The 26,744-nt window shown below is 39.1% G+C and overlaps 1 protein-coding gene across 1 annotated transcript; it reads right to left on the bottom strand.

The window, feature by feature from the left end:
- Positions 1-96: 96 nt before the first annotated feature.
- LOC146676765 (tectonic-1-like) lies at positions 97-12,013 on the bottom strand. The gene is made up of 14 exons (XM_085415027.1): positions 11,695-12,013; positions 10,648-10,765; positions 9,646-9,779; positions 9,327-9,475; positions 8,956-9,058; positions 7,167-7,279; positions 6,914-6,934; positions 4,972-5,106; positions 3,934-4,059; positions 3,274-3,362; positions 1,008-1,145; positions 760-913; positions 492-623; positions 97-407 (listed from the first exon to the last, which is right to left on the bottom strand). Exons 1-14 carry the CDS (start codon positions 11,966-11,968, stop codon positions 261-263), a joined length of 1,833 nt encoding a protein of 610 aa, XP_085271153.1. The 5' UTR covers positions 11,969-12,013; the 3' UTR covers positions 97-260.
- Between the last annotated feature and the right edge of the window lie 14,731 nt (positions 12,014-26,744).

Below are 26,744 nucleotides of genomic sequence, written 5' to 3'. Positions count from 1 at the left end.
TTGTACATAAAACTACATCTTAATGTGATTTTGGAGTTCTGTATGACCTGTTAGAACAAATTTAAACCATTGATTTCAAGAACTGAGAAACGAATGTGAAACCATGTATTAAATTTTATTATAAAAAAGGGAAAACTCAGATGTACATTATTCACACAATACACAGTTGCAGACTGATGGTCCAATAACAGTACTAGTGATGACCACACACTGTACCAGTGTTTATGGGGAAGCTTAAATAAGTGAAAGCTGCAGTTGGATCAAACAAAAGGGAAGAAGAAGTCAAAGGGCAGTTTGGCATTGATGGTAGGTGTGGCCCTGTAACCAGGAAGAGCAGCAGCAGATACTGGGATGAAGGCCACTGAGCTTCTGATTGGAAGGACACTGCTGCCTCTGGACAACAGGGTCTGTATGAGAATACACACAGTACAAATGATTCTCTCTGCTTGCAGTTTTCTGCTATCAATGCTCCGACAGAAATGATGTCTTACCAAACTGCTGGTGTTGCTCTGAATTACTTCTTTGATGCTCACAATCTGTGCTTGAGGATTCACGAAGGATCCGTAATTGGTCCATTTAATTTCTAAGTGCAGTGACAATGGGATGCTGCAACTTGGAGCTTCCTGCAAGTCAGAAACATGACAGTGAATTCACTTCTGTTTAAGACCTCAGACCTCAATTTAGATCATCTGACTCATCACTCAGTGCAATGACAGTGATCATCGTAAGATACTGTGCCCCTTGTTTGACCTCACTCACTGTGGGATTGAAGTTGGTCTTGATCTGCACCCAGTCCAGGAGATTGTCCAGGCGGGAGTTTCCAAAGGAAGCCACATAATAAGGATAGTTAAATCCTCTCAAAATTCCTAGAAGCTCTTGCGAGACAATAGTGCAATTTACACCATCTTCCAACCTGCAGGATCGAAAAACGTTGCCATCAGAAATTTTAAAGAAAAAACAGCGTTTGTTACATTAAGTGTGATGAATAAAATGTGAGGATGATGTGCCTTAACAGGCAGCCAGACACAGAGTCGTGACCAAAGAGGACAGGTGAGCGCTGATGTGGACCCTGCAGACAGTCCTGGTCCTCAGTGCTGAGGAGCAGAGACAGAGTGTCTCTGAGGTCAATGCTTCTGACAATCCCAGTGGAGAGGAATGTTATGGACAAATCCTGGTTCTTAGAGAACATCAAAACATTACACGTCTTTCATCAACCACTGAAATTCAGTTTAATTTATAGAGCTTCAGTTTACAACAACAATTGTCTCTGTGTTTCACACAGCTAAGGAGCCAGCAACAGTACACGATCAGATGATGCCCTACGGGCAGCCTCGGTGATAGCGGGAAGGAAGAACCCTCTTTTAACAGAAAGTTCCAACAAAATCATACTCTGCCACGGCTAGTTAGGGGTTGATAGTAAAGAGCATGGAGAGACCATGGACGCTGAACAAATTTTTAAAAAGAAAGACACAGGAGAGAGAAAACAAAAGTTATGACATGCAGTAGTGGCACATAAACGCCTGGGAAATGATGGAGAACTGTCCTGGGAAAGTTTTCAACTAGCACGTGCCTATATTTTGTATCTCTCTTTATCTTAAAAGTAGAGAAAGTGTCTGTCTCCTGAACCTAAACGGAGCTAAAAGCTCTTCCTTTAGAAACTCTGAACCACAAGCCAGTCTGAAATCTGGCAGCAAATTTTCATACTTAAAATTTTCCCATTAATATTTCAAAAAATTGATTTTTACTTATAGTTTTAATCTTTTATTATAAAACTTTTTTTAACCAAAAAATTGTAATCTTATTTATTTGTTTTTACGCTAACAGAAATGGGCTTGCAGTAGTACAACAATGAGGGAAATCTGTCCTTTATCTTTTTTTTTTTTTTTCTTCTTTTTTCTTTCTTTCTTTTTTTTCCAAGGAATAAGGAATACCAAGGAATACTATCATTTAAGCAAGAGTTAGAGTTTGAATGTAGGCTTATTGCCATTTTATAGTCTACAAGTCATACATATTTAGTATGCAAAATAAGCGAGTACATCGCTGTGCACTGTCACTTAAATGTTGACTCATTTAAAGCTGTATCACCTCTCAATAAGTGGATTATTTCTAAGCTGACAAGTAGAATATTTTCATTTATGAATGACTAAAACAAGACTATATTTAGAATACTCAAACACCACAGTTTATAAATTCAGTGAAACTAAAGCTAATACACTATGGTAACTTTCACATGTAAGAAAGTATATTTCATATAAGCCTGATTATTACAAACTGTCATGTAAACACCATAGTTGTATTAAATCTGTGCAATGCATCTACATGAATTGAAAGAACTGCCAAAAATCTGCTCTGATTGGCTTTAAGTGTGAAGGTCATACAGAAAGACACACGATCAATTAACAATGAGTTAAAGCACACATCTACAGCAGTAATTAGGAGGTACAGAATGGGCCACAGTACCAACGATCACGGCCACAGTGGTTTCCTCCTAAAATAAACCTTTGGAGAATGTGCTGCATGTACAAACTAGCAGTGAAAACCAGACAAGACAAGAGCAAGGACTTCAGACTTAGTATGGGATCAATGGAAATCTGAGTTTCAGTGACAGCTTAGACAGTTCGAAGGACATTAAATAATAGACGACAAAGAAAAAACGCTTTTGTGCTCTTTGGTTCAAACGATAATGTTGAACTTTGCAAAAGAATACAAGAAGAAGCCTGATGAATCCTGGGAGGTCATTCGGACTTTTGTTCAACTCAGATGGGGTGCAGTATGCCTGGCCTACACTACACTACCACAGTGAATCCACAGCCCTGACAGTGACTCAGGGCGGGGCTTAATGAGTCACTTGAAGAGATGATATTTAGACATGGAACAAATTTGGCCTGAATGAAAATGAGTGATTGGCTAAATAGCCCATCAGCAGACAGTGGTTCAATTAACCGACTATGTGCTTATAGACATCAGAGAGGGTCGGGCACAGATGCCACTACTGTTCAAGCCATTAATAATAATATTGAATTGAATCAAGTTATCCAAGAGGAACACATCTGTAAATGTTATTGAATGAATTTTGACAAAATGTCAGCTTACAAAGAAACACTCGCGAACATAGTTTGCACCATCTCTTTCATGATTTCTGCTACAGCAGGTTTTTGCTGTAACACAAACTCACAAGGTGAAAAAAATACCAGATGTGTTGTTGTGGCAACTAATAACCTTTCCTTTTTTTTTTTTTTTTTTTTGTCTGTCCTTTATCCAGGTAAAGGATATTCGGCTGTTCTTGTTCCAGACACAAGCGGCAGGCCGACCACATAACCTGGATTTCCGCTGTAGTGGACATTCACGTCCCCCCCATCTGCCTGTTTAGGAGACACAAAACACAGAGCGTTACTCAGATTTAGTGAATGGTCAAGGAGTAACATGTTTTCCTAAATTACTAAACACTTCTTGCAGTCTTTCTCAGAAGGACGAAATGTAGAGCAATTAAAACGAACAAATCTGTGAAACCAACAAATCCCCTCATTCTAACAGCACCTGATTTGATCTCTACCAGTGAATTGCTGTGGAAGTACACAACACAGAGACAGAAGACAAGCTGGCAATCATAGTTTTGAAGTCAAAGTAATACAACTACAAGCTGTGTTGAACCTGTTCTGCTTCCCTTATTTACTGTCACGTACAGTGGTGAATGTTCACATTAAAATGCTCAAAGTTTCAGATAATTAGGATATGTACAGGTAAACTCAAACATCCCACTTTTATCCTTAACATCATCACCTCGTGTCCACAATTCTGGCAAAGCAGCCTCACCCACACGCTACTTAAATAAGGATATTTTAGCCAGCTTTTGTGAGGGGCTAAAACATTTGTGACAGATTGTTCCAAAAAAATAAACCATTACACATACATAGGTTTGTTTGAATATACTACCTGGATGTACGTGACCTGAAACTCCTGTTCCAAATGCAGCACAGCTTCAGTTACAAATCCAAGCACCACAGACACCGTTGCATTTTCTATCTTACCCTGTGGGTTGTACTTTATCACATAGAGAACCTGAGGAGACATAATTTTCTAATTACACACTTTCAATTAACTTATTTTTGCATATAACTTTTAAATAGGGAGAAGTGTTGGGGTGGTTAACAAATAAAGACTTAGTATTGCTTAGATTGCTTCATTTAGATGTAAGGGAATGGCACCAGACATGGAAATACAATTAGGTGCACGTCACTGGAAAAGCATAAGATGCTTCCCTTTTGGAAAGTTGATTGTGTTTGAATTGCCTCAATGTACTTTCACGTCCCACCTCCAAAGATAACTGATAACACAGGCATGTCTGGGTGCCTATGTCCAGACTTTTGCATCTCTCTGAAATGACTGCGTGCCTGTGTGTTTGTGTGGAGTAAATGGCCTGTATTTACTAGTCCCTAAGGACCCCAAAGCGCTTTACACAACCAGTCATCCACCCGTTCACACACACTTTCACACACTGGTGATGGCAGCTACGTTGTAGCCACAGCCGCCCTGGGGCGCACTGACAGAGGCTGGCTACACGGACTCGTGATCATCATCATCCAGAAAAGAGAAAACAGGAAGAGGATATTTCTGACTATTGCACACAATTTTAAACCAGAGTGTAATGTGGTCACATGTGTAGACTTTACTTTTCAGAAAAAAAATCTCCTGTGTTTGTGGAGAGCACAGCAAAGACGTCAACACAGATAGGTGTGATATTTTCCACAGCTGGATGACTCAGTGGAACTACAGGTCTAATTAAAAAAACTAACTAAATGTCACGAATTAACAACATTACAGGATGTTTCACTGTATAATATATTTATGCTATATTTATTATACTATGTTATGTAACTCAGTCAACATTGTATGCTAATGGATGTCAAATATGTGTGTCAACCATTTCTTCATGCTGGAAGTGAGAAATAAACTCCAGTGTGTGTGACCCACCTTCAGCACCACATTACCACAGAGGGTGGGGTTGATGAGAACAGGACTGATGTTTCCTCCACCTGTGACCTTCAGCTCAGTCTGAGTGTGATCTGCAGACTGTAGGATGACTGAAGACACCACCACAGGAACAACCTCCAGCAACAGCAGGGACTCATATCAGTCTTCATTTAACTGTGTTTCTGAACTTCTGACACATTGAAACTACTGCACTACAATACAGAATGCGCCAGCGGCTGTCTAACATGATGACAGTTTTAAACAGCACAGCATGCTGCAAATACTACTCAGTAAATAGTCATCTAAAACACAACTGTGTTCTGAATGTTAATGTGAAAATAAGTGATTGCTAGTTGCTCTTTAGGAACTGAGCAGAAAGTTGTGCCACTGTTCCTGTTACTGCATTGCAGCACTTAACCTCAAGTTTGTTTGTGCGTGTTGTGCAACTTACAACATGTAGCAACATCAAAGGAGACACAATCAGGAGAAGCTGTCTGTGTCTTACTAAATGTCCTGGTCCACCTAAAGGTGTTTGGCATGGGAAGATTCTGAACATAGATTTTATCACCTGGTTATTTTATGCATTACAAACCACCATGAGTTTATCTGAGCCAGGTTTTATATTAATATTACTGAGTTGGTGCATTAAAGGATTTTAGTGGGCATCAAAACCAAATTTAGGGGTGTACAGTCATGGTTAAAATAAATAAACTTTACATATTATACCGTATTGATTATGTATTTAACAAAAATGAAGACATTTTGCTCGTCCAGAGGATTAAGCTGATTGTTAACACGATGATAAGGAGAAAAAAATCATTCTGGGACGTGTTATGAAGGCCATTGCAAAACAATCGAAAATTGAAATATTTGTCACAGGAGGAAACATTCAAGATACTTTCCAATTTTCCCAGAACTGGATGCCCCAGCAAATTCACCGCAAGGTCAGAACCTGCAATGCTCACAGAAATTCAAGAGCTACAGTGTTATGAAAAAAATTGTTACATTTATTATTTGTCACATGTTTCAGATCATGGAATTCATCTTATATTGTATTTACCTAATTTTAAACTTGATAAAGTTTTTTATAATGTCAATCTGTAGTCTTAGAAGTTGCATAGGGTATATTTTATACCATGACTGTAGCTTTAATGGAAACAGCGGGAAATTAGGTGCAATGGTAGTGTCAAAAAGTACAAAGGAATATAAATCTTCACATCACAGAGAATCTTTCTACAGCTAAAAATGACTTTGTTTGCTTAATCAACTAATCTTGCAAATACATATGTACACAAACACAAATGTTTAAAACTCAGAGCCACTGACACAAGCAATTAAAGATACGTGAATGCGTCATTAATCTGTGTTGTATTATGTCAGCTCAAACAACCATTGTGAAATCTACTTGCTTGCCATGTAATGACTCATATGGAAAAGAAATAGTAAAAACTTACATGATTTACTCATGAAAGTGGCCACTTTCTTATTACTTTCATATATTTTTTTAGTAAGTATCCAAAACATACAAGTTTCATTATATGATTTTTCAGGGGATCATATATGTGTTTTCACTCTTGTATGCTTTTCATACAAGTTTCACACAAGACAGATACAAACTTTATAAGATTTATATCTTTTCCATATGGGAATTCTGTGTGTATCTCTTTTTTTTTCCGTTGCTTCAATTTAATAAAAATATCTTTGAGAAAATTATTACAAATTCACAAAGCTAATGTATACAGGTCGTCTGTTTTGTCAGATTAACTGTTTATAACATCTACACTGTTTTTAATGAACACATTTAAGAGTCTGTGACCTCGTCTTGTTAACTTGGATTTTTTTTAATTTATCAGTTAACTGATAATTAGTTAGTATGTTTAACTCTGATAAACATACTAACTGTTTCTGAGTTAAACAAATAGAGAAAGGTCAGGATACTTACTGCTGCATCTGTGCTCATATCCTGTCAAGCACAAAACATTTCACTTTAAACCTTTTAATTAATGATCTATATTTAAACTATATATAGTTAAGGAACACAAAACAGGTGTGCATGCTGTTCATTAGTTGCAATTCAAATTCAATGACATTATAATTCCTGGGCATAAAGTGAACTTCACTTCAACAATACACTGTATTAAAGAGTGGATTTTTAAGAGCCAACCAGTGTGTAGCTCAGTAAATGTGAGACTCACACTAAACAGCTGGGTGTCAGTGTAGCTATCCATGCTGAGGGCTGGCAGATGGCCGCAGTCCTGATCCAGGACCACGCGACGGGAGCACCGACTGCTTTGATCCTTCAGGAAAGCTGCAAATCAAACCAGGAAAGCTAAAACAACCTCATTCATACTGATGAAAAAGCCTCTCATCCTTTTCATAAAGCTTTACAGGATGTCAACAAAGGAACTGCTGTTCAATAAGAAAGTGACAGTAAATATGCAAACTCTGGGCACAAGTAAAGACCGACACTTTTTTAAGGAGACTGGGATGAGAAAGAGAATGGCTACATAGTGTAGTGGTTAACACATTCATTTTTCTGCCAGAGACACAAATCCCATTTGAGGTTGCATCTCTGCCAAAGAGCTACCCACTGTGGTGACGCCTTTTGACAAGGGAGCGGTTAAATATCACAAAGCTCCAAAAAATGAAAGTAACACGTTTTAAGCAGATTATGGCATCTAGTCAATTAAACCAGATGGGATAGTGATCTGTTCAGTTAAGGAGCAGAGAGCTGCTGCTGAAATTACAGGTGCACTTAAAGACAACAATGAGACAAACAGGTGTGGGTTTTTTATGTGGAGGCCTCTGGCAGCTTTTCCCTCCTCATGTTTTGTGACTGGGCTGGACCTTGCAGAGGTTGCCCAAGTAGTCCAGCTCCACAGGACGGTATGTCAATATGAGCCATTACCAGAAGGTTTTTATGTCTCCGGCGGCCTGGGGACCCAACGTCCTCTAGTGGATCTGCACTCACTGCCATGTATCCTGACTGGGAGTTGCCATAGAATACCAGAATTGGCAGGTCTACCACTGGTGCCCAGTGCTTTACACACAGTAGAACAGGTTTATGCTGGGCACATGTGATAGATATGAAAGAAGCTTTGGAGAACATTATACTGCCTGTAACATCGTTCAGCACGACTGGTTTGGTGGTGGGTCAGTGATGGTCTGCATAGGCACATCAATGGATTGATGCACAGACCTCTACAGACGAGGCAAGGGCGTCCTGATTGTAGAGAAAGATTTAATCCAGGATGAAATCTTTGGCCCCACTGTCACACCCTATGCTGATACAGTAAGTCCTGTTTTTTACTTCATGTTTCAGTCCATCCCATACGGCCAGGTTTTACCTCAGACTGTGCAGGAGCTCAGTGAGGCCCATAAGATCTGGAAGGAGATCCCCTAGGACACCACCCACTGTTTCATTACAAGCACGCCCCGACGTTGTCAGGCATGCATAAAAACACATGCGGGCGATGCCAGCTTCTGAGTAATATTCTTAAATGCTGCAATGAAATTTTTGCCACATTACTTTTTCACTTTGATTTTTGGGTTGTCTTTGAATTCTCTAGGTTGATAATATTGCATCAATGACATGGCCTCATTTCATTCTTTACACTTGGTCAGTCAACATCAGTACAGATATTGTACTTTTGGTCTCCCCAACATTTAAAAGGAGCAACTTTTTATTTTAAAGGCAAACAGCCTCCATTTCCAGTTTGCATTACCTGCTTCAGTTTCACTACCACATGGGGAGTAGTTTGCAAATTGCAAATGTTTACAACATTAAAGGACTCTGGATAGGATTGAGTGACATCAAGTGGTGAGTTTACAGGCTGCAGAAAAAACAAATTCCCCCTCTCTTTACAAGTGTCCAGGTAAATCTACAGCGGTCAGTGGAAACACCGCTACTCATAGTTAAAAGTGATGATGTCATAATAATGAATACATTTTACTTTCTATAATTTACAAGTACAAAGGCATTACCTGCAGGACTGTTATCCACACAATCAGCAGTGACACCGGGAGCTGGCAGTTGCAAGATCTCTCTCTGTTCAGCCGCCCCTGCCGTCACGATCACATCCCCATACTGAAAAGCCAAAGCATCAGCAGAGAATGAACAGACAGGAAAATGGCAAGTTCAGACTCACCTATGAAGGAGTGCACTGAGTGTTCTTACTGAGTTTCTTTGAAAACAAGTTCCTCACAGGTTGTGGACTAAACATACCTTCATATGTTAAAGTACTCATGGACTATCTAAGAATAAAAAAGTCACTGACTGATTCGATGTGGACAAACGTACACTTACTGATACTACATGAGCTATAAGCAGTGACTCCTTTCAAACAGAGGCTCACCTGGTATCCGCCCGAGGTCTGGAGGTTTACAGAGGACGCCTGGTTAACTTTCTCTAAACCGAAAATATAGCTGGTGAATTGTTTAAAGAGCGACACAAAGTTGCTGTCAGTTGGCAGAGCGGGAGAGGGATATGACAGTCCATCAACTCCTGCAGAAAAAAAGAAACCAGCTCAGATAGTCATTAAGGAAGCTATTATACATAATATTGTAAATAACACACTGTTAAATTTGCCTTTTTTAACTTTACCAAACTTATGTGCAAATGGTTTCTTGAAGCGTTTACTCTAACACTCCATAAAAGCCCATTTGCTGACTTACGGTTTTGTGACTCGATGCAGAAGATGTCGTAGTTGGTCTCCTTCTGAACAGATGATTGCAGCTCTGAATAACCGTCTGCTGCTCTCCTTAAAGAATACAATGCCACATCATGGCTGCACATCTGCTTGCTGCCACTGCAAAGTGATGAAAGACAAAGAAGGAGCTTATTGCTATGGACATGCAGACAAATGCAGATGTTTTGCTGAATTGTTTGCTCTACTGGGAAACATTTTTATGGATTTCATCTTTTAGCAAGAGAAGACCAAGTGTTGCCATTTGTTTACTGTTGCTTTGATCAGGTCAGTGCAGTGTGCATGAACATTTCCACAGTCAGCTGTCCATCAGTAGGACAACAAGCATACAAACCGCTGAATGTTTTCACTCAGTAATAACATTTCTTAAAAGTCTTAAACTGTTAGGTTGATGGTCAGTTTGGGGGATTAATGGTTCTTCTATAAGTCACATTTATGAGTTTTTCTGTAGCTGAAGTTAACCCTCACTAACAAACAGTTGTTTTAATTGAGTGGTTTTTTAGTCCTATTAAAGGAAGTGCATTAGGCTATGGAAAGAAAGCAGGGCTAAAATTGGATGTGTTTGGACTATTTAATATTTGAGGGCATGTGTGCATGTAAACTGTTTTTTACAATTTGGCCAAAGCAGCCAACATTTTCCTCAGTGAACTCAGGTGGAGTGATGTTTTTCTAGCATGGACGACAGCAACACACACGATCAAAGCCACCACAAAGCCAATAAGCGTCCTTTATTAAACCACTTGTTTAACAAGCTGAAACTTAAAGAAATGCTTACTTTGCTCCTGTTTGCACCAACCACTGTTTTTAAATATAAAATACAGCAATACCACACACTGGCACATAAAAACATTCTAACAAAATCTATTTATTATACCGCACAGAGCCAAGAGGAGAAAAATCTATTCTTGTGAACTGACACTGCAGCCCATTAGTAGAAAAAGAGAAGATTTTCAGCTGGACTTCTACATACCTCACAGTGGGATAAGAGCAACTGGTGAACAGAGGCACATCCCCACTACACACTCTGTCACAACAGCAGTTGATGTCACATACATCCATCTGCTCATCGCAGGGACATAACCTGTCAGCTGACACACACACAAACACACACAGGTCAGATAGTTCATATTTTCTAGATGACGAACAGTCTTAATGCATTCAGTACATTACAAATGGTACAAATATAAAACGGCAGTTGTGTGTACAACTAGGTTTAATGTTCAAGCCATTAATAAACACAAGAGGCAACATATTAGGAAAACTTTTAAGCATAATGTAGTTCATTTTGTCCACACCCTATCTGATCAAATTTTAATTCATGCTAAACACATAAATAAAAATAAATAAAACTGATATCACAGGAGAGGATCGGGAATGAGCTTCAACTGGAGCTCTTACTCTGACTAACTGTGAACAACTGGGACTTGGCTTCTGACAAGTTCAATAATTATTTAGAAAATATGTACTAAATGCAGAGAGGTTAAAGGATCCCTGTAAAGGAGGGTAAAACGTTTTGGGAAGAGGTAACATGTCAGAATATTATTTCAAAATAAATTTAACTACTTTGGAGTTCAGAATGGATCTTATTGAAAATAAAGAAACACAAAAAAGTAATGTCAGAGCAGTCGTATTATTCATACACAGGTCTGTGTGTCAGCGCATGTGCACGCTCTCCTTAAACGAAGAGTCTGTATATACCTGGCATTAATGAGCATCCCAGGTTTTTATCTATCCGAATGAAAAACATAAAATACCACAAGGTCAGATCAAACGCCACGTTAAAATATCTTCATTTAACATTTTCCTTACTACCTCCGAGAGAACAGATATCCTAGCCACAGTTGTACAATGGGTACAATGGGTATGGGTTTAATTTGAATGTGTCCACATCTCTGAAAGTAGCTGGCAAACTGAATTACCTAAAAGCTATTTTGGTGGACAAAGAAAAACAGTGAACATGTGCTAAAAACGGGGGGACTGGGGTAGAAACTGGGGTTAAATCACAGCGACAGGTTACCACTGGTGAGAGGAGTGGGTAGGTGCCCGGAGACTGGCAGGGGCACGGCCGGTAGGTTCGGCATCTCGGTGCTGTAGCTCGGAGCTGTGGTCGTGCTCTCGGACGCTGGAGGCTGTGTACGCGGATAACTCTCAGTAACATTATAAATAAGATTGTAGGCATCAAAAGCCGTCGTATTAAAGTCGCTCTCTGTTGTGTTTACAGTAACGACAGTAAGCATGAGAAATAAATAGAAGAACTCTGGATCGCACTTGACTACAGTTGTGACCGCCATGGATATTTACTCGTTGCTATGGTTCTTCTTCTTCTGTTGCTGCTGCTTCTTCTTCTATGGCCCTTAATGGCGGGTGGCAAACCAATTGTAAGTAATTTACCGCCACCTAGTGGGTACTGTACGGGTTTCCGCCCGCATTACCGCCACCTTTCATCGGTGTACAGATCTGCCAAATGTTTGGTTGAATTGATGGTGGAATTATCAACGTTTGACAGCTGAGTCCGGTGAGAGGATGAACTGAAATCACTGTGCAAACACACATTTATAATTATTTATTTTATTTATAGTTAGCAACTGTTATGACTGCTACAACGTTGACCCATTTTTGTGAAGCTAAGTCAGTTCCAATGGTCAGTTCCCTTCTCATCATCCAACTGACACCAGTGTTTCCAAATAAATGTAGTTAATGGGTATTAACTAGGAAGTTGTGATTCACTACATCTATCTGACAGCAACAGTTCACTAACTAAATTAGGTCATCCTGGGACTAAAACCAGGATGCTGGTCTGAGTGTCATCATTGTCCAGACAGGACTCCAGTTCTTCTGCCAAAAGCCAATACACCTTGCTGCTTCCCAAGGTTTGACTTGTAACTCCAGGCTAACAGGCCTGGCCAAAGAGCAATCCATGTTTGTCCAGGACTGCTTATTTTTGGTATTTGGGTATATTTAACCTGGTCCTCATATCTGAAGGCTGCTCCCCTGCCCCCCAATGTGCCACTTGGGAACCTGGTAGATGGGTGTGGTTTCTCCACCCTAAAATCGAAACTATAAAATGTTTTCAGTTTCAAGTCGGATCCCCTGATCTCCTCTGATATGATGGTCCTATAACATTGCTCCAGACTCTGTGAGAGATGTATAATCAGAGTAATGAAGTAATCAATCATCAGACCTTCACAATGACCAACTTAAACCAAGCTGACAGGGTTTGAAATTTGTTGCAGTGCAGATTAAAGGAAAGGTTGCTGAAACTGTGAGTATTGCCTTAAGGGTGTTGATGCCCTAAACCAAACTTGTAACAGGTCTAAAGGAAACTTTTTAATAGGAAAAAGAAGAAATAAAAATAACTTATTAGTCTGTTGTAATGACATCACCATTAAACCATCAAAGAGTTCAAATTATATTTTAGTGGTAGATTAAAAAATGTTTCAAAATTCAGTGACTGAAGTCCATTTCTTCAGTGCGTCTTTACTTTGAGCCTCTTCTTCACCAAAACTTCTCCATCAAACCAGGAAATAAAGTTTGCTTGGTCAGATTACGAGTTTAAATCACCTTTCCATCCACAAGATGGCGACACAGAACAACAAAACACAAGTTTCAGTGTCCTGCACAGCGGGCATTTGGAAAGGACAGAAACAACAGAACGAAGGAATATGAGAGAAATAATATTATCATTAATTATTAATATCTTATGAATATTGTCATTATTTATAGAATGATAACACAATATTAGTACATGGGAATACTAATACTGTCTCCTCACCTAAACAGAAGAATTAGTATAGTCGGAGTGGAATTCAGCAGGTGGGGGAAGCTCGGTTGTGCTGACTCAGCACAAAATAAACAAAATGACAACAAACAAAAATTTCTATTGAGAGCTGAAGTCGATTTTCTTTGCACACAGGCCAGCTGTGACCAGCAAGCCTGTGCTTACGCTCCTCTGAAGTTCACTGGTCTTTGTGGATTTGCACAGCTGAATTCAACAAGATGTAAGCAGATGTTTTATGGGATATCTTGGCTTTCCCACACTGGCACTAAAGTGCTCATATTGTATTTATACTAGCCAGTATCCAGTTGCCATAATGGTGGAATCTAATAAAAGAATCTCATCATCATCAGCTTGAATCCAAAGTTTAAATGAAGCTGTGCCACTCTAACCTAACTCTGACCATGAACACCACAACCACCCAGCACCAAGCCAACAGTGTTTTACTATAAATTTAAAGGAAAGCTAACCTATTTATCCCACACTCACCTGACCTGTATTTTCATGCAACCTTCAATACAGTTTGTTTTGAAGGATGTTTCACAACATGAAAAAAAAAACACAGCTTCACATTCTGTACAATGTCAGATTTAAAAATTAGGACATTACGTGTAAGCATTAAATTTCCAGCTTATCAAATACCACTGAGCAGTCTTCCTCTCCTGTCCTGTTTTACTTCTTGCTCCATCACCGAGTGAAGTTAATCTCTCCTCTCCCCAGGAAATACAGCAGCTGTACCTTTTACTCGCCTCAGTATTTTTGTTTGTTCAGCTATTTGTTCAGCTGAGGGTTAATATATACAGATATTCTCAAACTTCATGTTTGAGGAGTTTTGAGTGCTATAGAGACAAACAAATCTTCAAAGCAAAAAATGTTCATCAAAATCTTTTAAGATGTAACCATTCAAGTTACTCGATTAATTGCTTCAGTCCTTTACTGTAATAAGCAGTGCTATATAAATGTTGCTTTTATCTCCATCTGCTCAGACTGAGTGTCTTTGTGAAGACTCATGGTAACCTAAACAACAACAACAACAACATAGGTATGTGTCAATACAACTTTTAATTTTCTATTTCTTTTACTCTGTGTCAAATAGGAAGCAATAGGCCATTATCACAGCAGGCATTTTGACTTTTGGCTCAGCTCCTTTTTTAAGTATTCCACAATAACACCCCAGCATCCACAACTGGCTGGTAGCATTTTTGTCAGGGTGGTGGGGGAAAAAGCAAAGACAAGCAACATCGTTTCTTTTTTTTTTTAATGTTTATTTATAAGATTTTAAGTTCAAAGTTACATAACGTCACACCAGACAAAGGACACAAGATTCAAAAACAATAACATTTAAGCACAGAAAAAAAAGAAGAAAAAACAGAAGCCAAACACACAACAACAAAAAACCCCAAACAGAAAAACAGGAAAGAAAAGGAAAAAAAATAAAAAAAAATAAATAAAAATACACCAGTTAGCCAGTACAAATCAAAAGTTCAAAAGAAACACCATTGTCCAAAGAAGATGATCTTCTGTGCGAGGTTAGACAGGGCAACAGAGAGTTCACCAAGACCAGAAGATGTGGGAAACATGTCCAGGAAGGACTCAGGGTCCGGCAGAAGTGCAGTTTCACACAAACACAAAGTGCAGTCAAATGGGTTAAAGTTTATCTTGAATTCCCATTAATGTGATTGAGAAAAGGGCCCCAGATTTCAACAAACTTAAAATGGGTGTCAGCCAAACGATAACGAACCTCTTCAATATACAAACAAGCAATCATCTCACGTAGCCAAACCCTGAACAATGGAGGAGATGGTGATTTCCAGGCTCTGAGAATAAGTCTTTTAGCTACAATCATGCCAAACATTAAGGCTTTCTGAAGAGGACGTCTGAGTGCCAATGAGATTAGGGAGCAGCCTAGCACTGCAAGTACACCATCCGGCTCTAATTTTAAGTCATAAATCTGGTTATATATATTAAATATCTCTGCCCAGAAACTCCTGAGTGTGGGGCAAGACCAGAAAAGGTGACCAAGGGTTCCATCCATTGCTCTGCATCTGTCACACAAAGACGAAATAGACGGAAAAATGCTGCATAGCTTTGTTTTAGAAAAATGCAAACAATGAAGGACCTTGAACTGTATAAGTTGTAGTCTGGCGTTAACAGAAAGCAACATCATTTCTAACTTCTTATTGGTTAGATGTCCTCCAGTCCACCTCCAAAGAGTCCCCCTGCACACCATCTTGATATCATTTTGTGATTAAAAACTCACAAAGACTAGAACCAAAGCTTCCTGAGAATACAGGAGTGACTTGTATGCTTCAGAGCAAGATGCCATGTAAATATATTGCCAGTGTTCACAAAGAATCACAAACTCAGACAGAAAATGTTCTTCAGCCTTTGAATTCTACAATTGCCATACGGTTTGGAACAGTTTGGTTAGATTATAGTTGCCAGGGACTGAAAAAACTTTACATAATGGTAGCCAACACACACACACACACACACACACACACACACACACACACACACACACACACACACACACACACACACACACACACACAGCCCTACAGCTGTAACACCATTTCTAATGAGCACACGATCACTTTCAGATTTATAATATTTGATGTGTCAATAGCTTTGAGTTGGTTTTGGATGAGGTCTCTTTGATACCATTAATAATTAGAAGTAGTGGTGTGGATAATGTTTCAGGAAAATGGAGCTTAGGAGTACGATTCTGGCGTACAAGGCCAGGAGTGGGGAAGAATTGCAGAGTTGCTTCTCCTGGGCTGCTTCTGCAATAGAAAGTGAGCAAATTAGAGGCGTGTGAAACCATGTGTTTTAAAGATATTAGTGTGTAATAGTGATCTTGTTAAGCTTGTAATTATGCCAGTTACACAATTAAATTTCCCAGGACAGCTGGAGAGAGCAAAGGATGGTGTAAAGTTACCCCAAAGTTGGACAACATCGGCTGAAGGGGTACAGCAAATGTTCGTGTACCTGAATGTTCACTTATTTGGTGGGATATCGTGTCAGTTGTTGAAAAAAACTATGTAAGAGCCAGAAGTGCAGCCAGACGCTGCTCATTTTACATTTTTGCCTGTTTCTTCAGTTTTTTCCGACAGTAAAGGGTTGTTTTTTTGGAGTGGGGCTCAGCCCAGTAGTTCCAGTGAAAGCAACTTTTAATGCTTCAGCATAACCAGACATTTCGGATGACTTTGTGGGAACAGTTTGGGGATGGCCCCTTCCTGTCCCAACATGGCTGTGCACCAGTGGACAAAGCAAGATCCATGAAGACATGAGTGTGGAAGAACTTGACTGGCCCGAACAGAGTCCTGACCTCAACCCAACAGAACACCTTTGGGAGACTGCGAGCCAGGCATTCTTGTCCAGCCTTGCAAATCCACTTGTGGAAGAATGGTCAAAAATTCCCATAAACACATTTCTAAACCTTGTGGAAAGCTTTTCCAAAATGTTGAAGCTGTTATACACTGCACTGTAAAAAAAAATCCTAATATAAAAGTATTTTACAGTTCTGCTCTTCTAGAATATCATTAAATTCACATAAATAGACTGATTTCACATTTCAAATGTAAATTAACGTAAAATCACTGTAAATGTAATAAAACATAATTTACTTGTTTTTTAAATGTATCTGTCTGTACATATGCATATTTAGATTGAAATACATTCACAAATGTATCATGATTTCACAAATATCTGTCCGTTATTTGAAAGATTGAACTGTTAAATTCAAATGTAATACTATGGAAAAATATATAAAATGATTCTTATAAACTTTTTTTCACATCAAATAATAATTACTGTTATTGTTACTTAGGGCGATCGTGGCTCAAGAGTTGGCAGTTCGCCTTGTAATCAGAAGGTTGTCGGTTTGAGCCCCAGCTTGGACAGTCTCGGTCATTGTGTCCTTGGGCGAGACACTTCACCTGCCACCTACTGGTGATGGTCAGAGGGGAATTGTAAAGCACTTTGAGGGTCTCGTAAAGCGCTATATGAATGCAATCCATTGTTATTTAAACCAACTGTTAACTGTACATTTAAGTATTATGATTCATATTGCCGCATTCATTGACCTTGTTTATAGGTAATTTCATTGTTTAATCACATTAAATTGTTCCTAATTTAATGTTTAAAAGCACTTGAAAAAGGCAAAATCCCATGTAAAATTAGGGCAACAAACCGTATTTTCATTACTGGAAATAACCGTATTTTTATGAGTAAGTTATTTTCTGTTATTTTACGGTATTGTTTTGGTGCCCCAGCTGCCAGAATATTACTGTTTTTTTAAGATGTTTTTTCTAACAGTGTACCATATCCTTCTTAAATACCGAACATTGTCATGTCGCTGTAGAATGTTTTGGTAGCCGTGCTGGTTCAGTCTGCCTTCAATTTTGAATAGTAAAAGTAGTAAAAGTAAATAAATCCTCAACAGTGTCACCAGCAAAGCACCCCCACAGCTCCTCCTCCATGCTTCAAAGGTAGAACTAAAGATCTCAAATTTGGACTCAAGACCAGACCAAAGCACAGATTTCCACTGGTTTAATGTCCATTCCTTGTGATTCTTGGCCCAAACAAATTTCCTCTGCTTGTTGCTTTTCATTAGTCATGGTTTCTTAGCTATTTGACCATAAAGGCCTGATTTACACCTCTGAACAGTTGATGTAGAGATGTGTCTGCTACTGAAACTCTGTGTGGCATTTATCTGAGCTCTAATCTGAGCTGCTGTTAACTTGTGATTTCTGAGGCTGGTGACTAGGATGAATTTATCCGCAGCACCAGAGGTGACTCATTGTCTTGCTTTCCTGGGATGGTTCTCATGTGAGCCAGTTTCATCGTGACTACACCATATGAGGCTCATTGAGAGAAGGCCAAGGGTTTGCAGCGCTGTCAGCAAAGCAAATCTAAAATATAAGACATACTTAGAGTTATTTATCATTTTTTCTTTGCTACATATTTCCATATATCTTGCTTCATATATTTGTATGTGCTTCAATGTAGAAAGTAGTAAAATAAAGAGTCAAAGGTTTGGGGTGTCCAAACCTTTGACTGGTAGTTTATCTGCAAAGGGTGGTCCATCATCAAATTAAACCCTGTACATTAAAAACAGGATGCCACTTAAAATTATATATTTTTGGCAATATAGTGTGTCTTGTAACACTTAGTTGTGTAACTGTTAAATTAGTTTAAAGCTTCAATATCAACATGTGGGTAGAATGAAGAAATGCAGAGGAGCTGCTATGTGATCACTTAATGACCACATGATTTATTTAATAAGCAGTTTGCTTCCTAATTAATGCTCTAATTAGGTTTTCTTCCTCTCAGTGCCACAAATCTTGCTCTCTTTCTATCTCTCACATGTACAGCACACATGAGGTTGACACACAAAAGTAAAACAAACACACCTTGACCTTGACCATCCATAGTGCAGGTATGCCTTCCCTGAGAGCTCAATATTAACCACAAAATCACAAGACCCACACTGCTTTAATGACCACTCCGAATTGGTTAATGACTGTGAGTGGTATGACTATGAGGAGCAGGAGAATAGTCTAGTATAACAGGAAATGCAAGTTCCTGTTCACCCAGTACGGTGCTGAGGAAAGAGGGTGTCAGAGGTCACAGAGACAGCTACAGTGGAGTCAATCACAGATTAACGAGAGAAGCCTACAGAGAGTGTACAGTAGATGGTAAAGGTAATTGGCTATGTATCACAGGCCTTCAAGCTGGCAGTAATTAAACCGTTACTTAAAAAGCCATCACTTGACCCAGCTTTCTCTAACCTCCAACCTACCTGTTATCTCAAAAATTCTTTAGAGTAGTTGTAAAACAGCTTACTGATCATCTGCAGAGGCAGGTTTACTTGAAGAGTCAGGGTCAGTCAGGTTTCAGAGCTCAGCACAGCACAGAAACAGCTTTAGTGAAGGTTACAAATGATCTTCTTATGGCCTCTGACAGTGGACTCATCTCTGTGCTTGTCCTGCTAGACCTCAGTGCAGCGTTCGATACTATTGACTACAATTTTTTATTACAGCATCAGAGCATGCTGTAGGTATTACAGGTACTGCACTGCCGTGGTTTGTATCATATCTATCTAAGAGACTCCAGTTTGTGCATGTAAATGGAGAGTCCTCTTCACACACTGAGGTTAATTGTGGAGTTCCACAGGGTTCAGTGCTAGGACCAGTTCTGTTTACATTATACATGCTTCCCTTAGGCAGCATCATTAGAAGGCATAGCATACATGTTTATTGATATGCAGAAGGCATGGCACTTTATCTATCCATGATAACGCACAACAATTAAACTGCAGGAATGTCTGAAAGTCATAAAGACCTCGATGACCTTAAATTCAAATAAAACTAAGGTTATTGTACTTGAACCTAAAAATCTTGCGGTATCTAGCCAGATCACTACTCTGGATGGCACTACCTTGGATTTCAGACACTGTGAGGAATCTTGAAGTTGTTTTTGGCTCGGATATATCATTTAATGCACATACTAAACAAATATTTAGGACTTGTTTCTTGCATTTATGCAATATCATCAAAATTAGAAAAATCCAGTCTCAGAGTGATGAAGAAAAACTAGTCCAGTATGAAAAGCGGGAAAAAAAAGAGAGAATGCTTGGAAACTGCTAACATAATGGACAGGTTTTTGACAGGACTCCCACACAAACGCAAAGCAGGAGATGAAGCATCGCCAAATATGTTTCCAAACCAACTTCCTTCCAAGCCAAAGACTAGAAAATATGATGAAGCATACCTTCCCTTTGGCTCACCAAATTTGGACAATGGAAGCCGTTCATTAGCCATCTGTTACTGTGGCCATATTACAGTTTTAGTGAACATGGTAATGTAATACATTACTGTAGTCACAATAGTGTGTGATACTCAAATTTTGGTGTTGATCTGTTACCAAATAAATACAGACCTAGCATTGCTGATACCAGCACTCTTCACTTGTAAAACCGGCTAATATAGGGGAGAGCAGTGTGTAATGACTTATCATCATCTTGCCAAATTTGCACACAATTTAATGACCACTGAATCACTGTGATTTTACTCTCCACAATAACTAGTTAACATAACAAAGCAAATCATTTTTTGCAACCTAAGCTCTTCCATTAAACATGTTCATCAAACTCTGAATTTTAAGACACTCCGGAAAATGAATTCTGAGTTGAATTACTCTGAGATCAGCAAATCTGAGCTTCCTGGTCCAGAACAGCTTATTCAAGTTAATTTACCTAAGCAAACTATAATTAAGGGTGCTTCAATACTTGAAGTCTCATTAGAATGGTTTTATCTTTGCTTCGTGTTGTCAGCTTTGTGCTCATACATAAAAACTGTGTCTTCATTAAAACTATATGAGAATGAGGAAAACCCTCAGGTGGACCCAGACCCCCTGGACAGAACTCGTAGGTCTCAGCAAAGTCCTTCCAGACAACCAAAGAATATCCAGGTTTCTAATGTAGTGGTGAAAGTAATGTTTCAGTCATGACTCCTGTGGAATCTTCAGTGTTAGTTAATGTTAAACTGATTACCTATAAACTATATGCAGACATTCAAATAACATATTCTTCACAATGACAACGACAAAAACTTCCTCAAACTTGAACCTCCCCAACAAAGGATGTTTCATTTACTTAACTGGCTTAACTTTTGAAATCTGGCAACTACGTCCGTGTTTTACATACAGTTTTGTCTGTTAATAAGTGGCTATGCAGAGACATCTAGTGGATTTTAGAGTAAAGTGCAGCTTAAAAAGAAATGCCACTGCAAAACCTGGGCTGTAGGTGCCCTTCGATGTGTTTGTCCCACTGTGTCCTGAGCTACAAATCTGCTGTATTTCACAGATACCTGCCTATGAATGTCTTTAACTCCCTATATAAAGCGCGTATATCTATGTGTTTCTAGTGTATCATGTCAAGGTGCTGCACAGCTCCACCTCTACTTCTCTAATCCTCTCAGTCTGCACGTCTCTGTGTCTATGTCTCCATCTATCTGCTCAATTATCTGTGTATCTCTCATCAGGTCATCTTTTCTACTGTCTTCTCTGCCTTCAAACACGAGCCCTCCCGCCTTCCCTGCTACCAGTGTCCTTCACAGGTGCATAAACACATGAGAAACTGTATCTCAGCAGTTCAGATTTTCCTTCTGTATTTCTGTAAATGAGTACACTAAACTTGTGGATTCCTACTTTAGAAACAGGACCTCACACAACCTCCCATCTGTCTTTTATAAAGACAAAACTAAGCGAAAATGAAGCAGAACAGTAAAGTGCAGCAATTGGAATATTAACATTATCTGGACATCTTGTTCTCTCCACCTTCCTGAATCTGTCTGTCAGTCTGTCATCTCTCAGTCCTGATAACATCATGTTATCTGCTCTTCAAATTAAAACACCAGCCATATGCCCTTCATCAAGGTACACCGTCATATACCTGCTCAGTGTGTATTTGACCTTTATTAAAAGACAGAATCGTCACTGTCTTGCAACAAAGGTCAGAGGATGGTTCATTGTAAGGGTATTGGCCTTGGGTAAAATAAATTTTCCTTCCCTTTTGTTTTTCTTTTTAGAATTTCCTTTGATGTCACAGAGACAACTCTGTTTTCAGACTTAGAAATAAGAATCCCAACAAGGACCAGCAAGCATTTTTAATATTAAATATGGTCCCAAACCCATCTCAATGAATTGGCTTTGAACAGGCCCTCAAGCTGGCACTTGACTCAGCTGCCTTAACTAAGGTCTAGTAGAGCTCAGTGCAGCATTTGACCATAATAGTTTATTACAGCGATTAGAACATGCCGTAGGTTTAAAGGTACTGCACTGCAGTGGTTTGTATCATGTCTATCTAATAGACTCCAGTTTGGTCATGTAAATGGAGAGTCCTCTTCACACACTAAGAGTTCTGCGCTTGGACCAACTCTGCTTACCTTATACATGTTCCCATCAGAAGACATAGCATATATTTTTACTACTATGCAGATGATACCCAACTTTATCGCTCCATGAAGCCAGATAACACAAACCAATTAGATAAACTGCAGGAATGTCTTAAAGACCTCAAGACCTGGATGACCTAATAATTTTCTGCTTCTGCTTTTCACATTTATTTTCAGATAAAACTGAGGTTATTGTTCTTGGCTCTAAAAATCATATATAATAATAATAATAATAATAATAATAATAATAATAATAATAATAATAATAATAATAATAATAATAATAATAATAATAACAAGGTAACCTTACAATAGTACAAAAAGTAAATAAATAAATAAAAACAAATAAAAACAAGGTAAATAAAAAAAACAAGCATGAAAGTATAAAAGCTAAACAAGGTAAAAACAGACTAAGATGGAATCATGGGGAAGTATGTGCATCCAAAGTCTTGGGGCAGAACAAAGGCTCGGAGTCCCATGGAAGTCATGGGAGCAGGTGGAACAGACAGAAGGGAAGCTGAAGAAGAGTAGAGTGTACGAGGGGGTGAGTACATATGGAGAAGATCAGATATATAAATATATAAACTGTTTATTTTTGATAAATGATATAGAAGGACTGGATCAGGTTATCCTGATCCCCTCATTAAGCAGCAATAGGTCTAGGCTGCTGGGTGCTTCGTTATGATGCAGTGAGTGTTTCTTCTTCACTCATCTCTTTTTTCGCTCACTAGGTTTCTTGCTGTTAAAAGGGCATATTTTATATACCGGTATTATACTCTTCCTCCAAGGGTGGCTGGCCTCTCCCTTAGAGATAGGGTGAGAAGTTCGGCCATCTGGGAGGGGCTCAGAGTAGCGCCGCTGCTCCTCCACATCGAAAGGAGCCAGTTGAGGTGGTTCAGATATCTGACAAGGATGCCTCCTGGGTGAGGTATTCCAGGCATGTCCCACTGGAAGGAGGCCCCGGGACAGACCCAGGACACACGGGAGAGATTCTGTCTCTCGGCTGGCCTGGGAATGGGTGGATGTTCCACCAGACAAGCTGGAGGTGGTCGGGGAGAGGGAGGTCTGGGCTTCCCTGCTTAGGCTGCTGCCCCCACGGTCTTGCCCCGGATAAGTGGAAGAAGATGGATGGATGGATATTAGCTGACTTATTTGGTATATATCAACATGGTGTGCAGTGTGTCCATAAACTGCCAAACAATGTCCTTAAAAATGCTTGCCTGCATGGGGTTGTCTGATTGTTGGGGTTTTCTTTGTGTTATTATAGGTCTTTACCTTACAATATAAAGTACCTGCAATTTTCTGTGATTTGGTGCTGTATAAATAGAACTGGATTTAATTCTCTGCCGCTCCTGGCTTCCTCATGCAGTACATACGTTCCTCTCTTGACCCCCTGTGCTTTCTCTATAATAGGGTGTCACGATGACACAAAGGTCGAGTGCAGTCCTTCTGGCCTTCTCTGTCAACATTCTCAAAACAAAGACTGAATACGTAGTTTTTTCACTGATTATCACCTCTCGTCTTAATTCACCCCGTGGCCCCATGGTTCATCAGTTTTATACTTAAGTAGCTACTACAGCTCTGCACATCACTCTACCTCTCTCGTGACCTCCACAATACATATTGATCATTTGAAACGAATGACTTCTAATTTGAATTTTTTCCTTTGCATCACTTCCTTAATAATAACTTCTTGTAATAACTTCTCATGTCTGATGGGCCAACAAGGAGGTGGATACACCAAAGGGCTCACTGCATTTCTTATGGATTTGAGAATCACCTTTTTGTCATTTTTGTAAATTTAACTAAAATCAGTTCTTTCCTGTGTTGTCTTTCATGTGTCGACACAACACTGGTCCTTCCCTTGGGTTTGGTTTAAGCTTGAAAAATGTATTACATTAAAAGAAAAAACATTCCTCTTAAAATGAAAGTGAAAAAAGCAATTTATGTTGGAAACACCTTCAGAAAGCTTGTAGAACTATTATTATTCAAGATAACTTAAAAAGAAATCTAAGAAATTATTACTCTTGGGGAAATGGGAGGCATTAGAACTAGAATACTTTTAATCTATTAATCCCTAAGGAAATTATGCAGTTATAGTCGCTGCAAGAAAATAACAGCAACAAACTGAACTAAATTAAATAATACAACATATTGTATTACAAAATATAAGAAATAGTTCTAATATATACAAAAAGCTCAATTATAAATATCCAGAATATTACAGAGGTGAATTTTTTTATTTTATTTTTTTTTTTATTTAGTCCTTTATTTATCCAGGTAAAAAAATCTCATTGAGATTAAAAATCTAATTTCCAAGAGACACCTGGCATATATAAGGTTTACATTTTACTCTAAAATGTAACATTTTGTTATCTGTTATTTTCACAGTAGAGCAAAAGGATGTAACTATTTTACTGTGCATTAGATGGTTGAGTTGAACGGGCACAAATGATTTCTTGTGTCGTTCTCGAGACTCTTCCACAGTACTGTAGTCCATGAAGACTTCCACATTCAGCTCGCTGAAGTTTAATTCTTTATCTGACATCCATCTTAAGGTTTTGGGTTTGAATCTTGTACCTTCTCCAAGAACTTCACTTTCCTCACACAGATCCTCACAGTCCTATTGCTGGATACCTAAGGGGTGGTTCAGGGTCACCTGATATAGCCCTAACTATTGCTTTATGAAAAAGGAGAAGTTTTCAAATTGGGCCCTGTCTTGCATTTTACTTAAAGATGCTAGAAATCAAAAGTCTGCGTTCAGAGAATGAAGAGTCCTTTATGAGGACCTCTATGAGTTCTGTGAGATATGATGGAGCCTTATTTGTACTAGTACTGTAACTTCTTTTAAAGCCAGACATGATGAGCAACCCATCAATCTGAGAAAATGAGGCAGACTGCATGCACTCAAAAGCTACAGATAATGAAAATACTTTGTTTGAGGGTTCAACAATACACTAACTAATGTCAGGAGATGACTGATTCAAACCTTCAGTACAATGCAAGCAAAACTGGATCTTATAGATACATTAGTCAAAGAACTTGGGTAGTGAAAGGTATGAGGCCATATTTTCAAGACAGACTAACTTGTCTAATTAAATCTGAGTTGATTTTTCTTTACACTACGTTTCCTTTGTGTGTGTCTGTGAAAGGCTCCATACTGTAAACAAAGGCATCTGTTGTAAAAACCTGCCAAATCAAATATGTGGTAGCACTCGCTGTGGTGACTCCTTTTGAATTAGGGAGTAGCTGAAAGTTGCTTTTTTCTTTTGCACGTGGCGTTTCCAGGTCACACTCTACACCAGTTGATGTCAGTAATGTACCATGGGACAGGTGTACAGCCCACTGTGAGCCCCAGTAGTAGCGTGAAATGTGGGGCACATGTTTACTGCACCATGGGGCTTGGGTGTCCAGCCTAATGTGAGCCCTGGTACGTGCATGAAATGTGGGGCACATCTGGGCATTGCACTGTGGGGCCCAAGTGGGGCCTCAGTCCACATCTAGAGTGGGAGCATACATGTTGCAGTCCTACAGTGGCCTCACTGTGGGCCCCTCTGCTTAGTGTGGGTCACAGTAAGATCAAGGTTGGGCTGCCCCATGGACTACTCTGTCTCATATATCTGTCACCAGCTCCAAGGAGTATATTTACCGGAGATAACTGCCTTTACACACTAATCATCAAACTTTCCTTTGACAATCAGTGGAAGTTAAGGGTGTCTTACAGACAATCTGCATTGTATTGATCTGTTCAATAAATACATAATCAGTCACACTGCATCATTCCCATTAAATCAGTGGTGAGCAGACCACAATATTGACGAACTATGTCCGATTTTTAATATTAGGACAGTATGAGCCACATATACCGGTCTACCTTTAATATACATAGAATAGAAGAAGAGATATTCATATCATATTCAGTCTATCAAAGGTGAATTATCCATCATAACAAAGACCTTGGGTTTGCCAGATTTGCTTCCAGTTATTACTGGTTATTACTGAAATAAAATAAATATGAAAACCCAACTTCTGATTTATCCTCAGCAGCTGGGTGTGCAGAGCTCAGCTCATTTCAATCACAAACAGCAGCATCTTGATTTACACCAGCCACAGTTTTAATAGAGCTAGCCATGGTCAAATTTAAACTAACCCGATTAATCAACTAAACATTCAATAGCTCCCATTCAGCAGCCAGGCAGAAAGCACACGCACCTTCCCAATATGAATTTTCCGGGAGATTTCTCTATTGATCGACAGACAAATGATTTGTGAGATACATTGTGCGGAAATCAATAGAGAGCCAGTCAATTGCTCATAAGAAGAACTGAAGTG

The sequence above is a fragment of the Rhamphochromis longiceps genome, linkage group LG2 (assembly GCF_057381845.1).
Source record: "Rhamphochromis longiceps isolate RC_006_pf linkage group LG2, R_longiceps_female_GT1.1, whole genome shotgun sequence".
NCBI lineage: Eukaryota > Metazoa > Chordata > Actinopteri > Cichliformes > Cichlidae > Rhamphochromis > Rhamphochromis longiceps.
The sequence above is the reverse complement of the archived record's forward strand: the minus strand, read 5'-3'. Positions and strand labels throughout refer to the sequence as shown.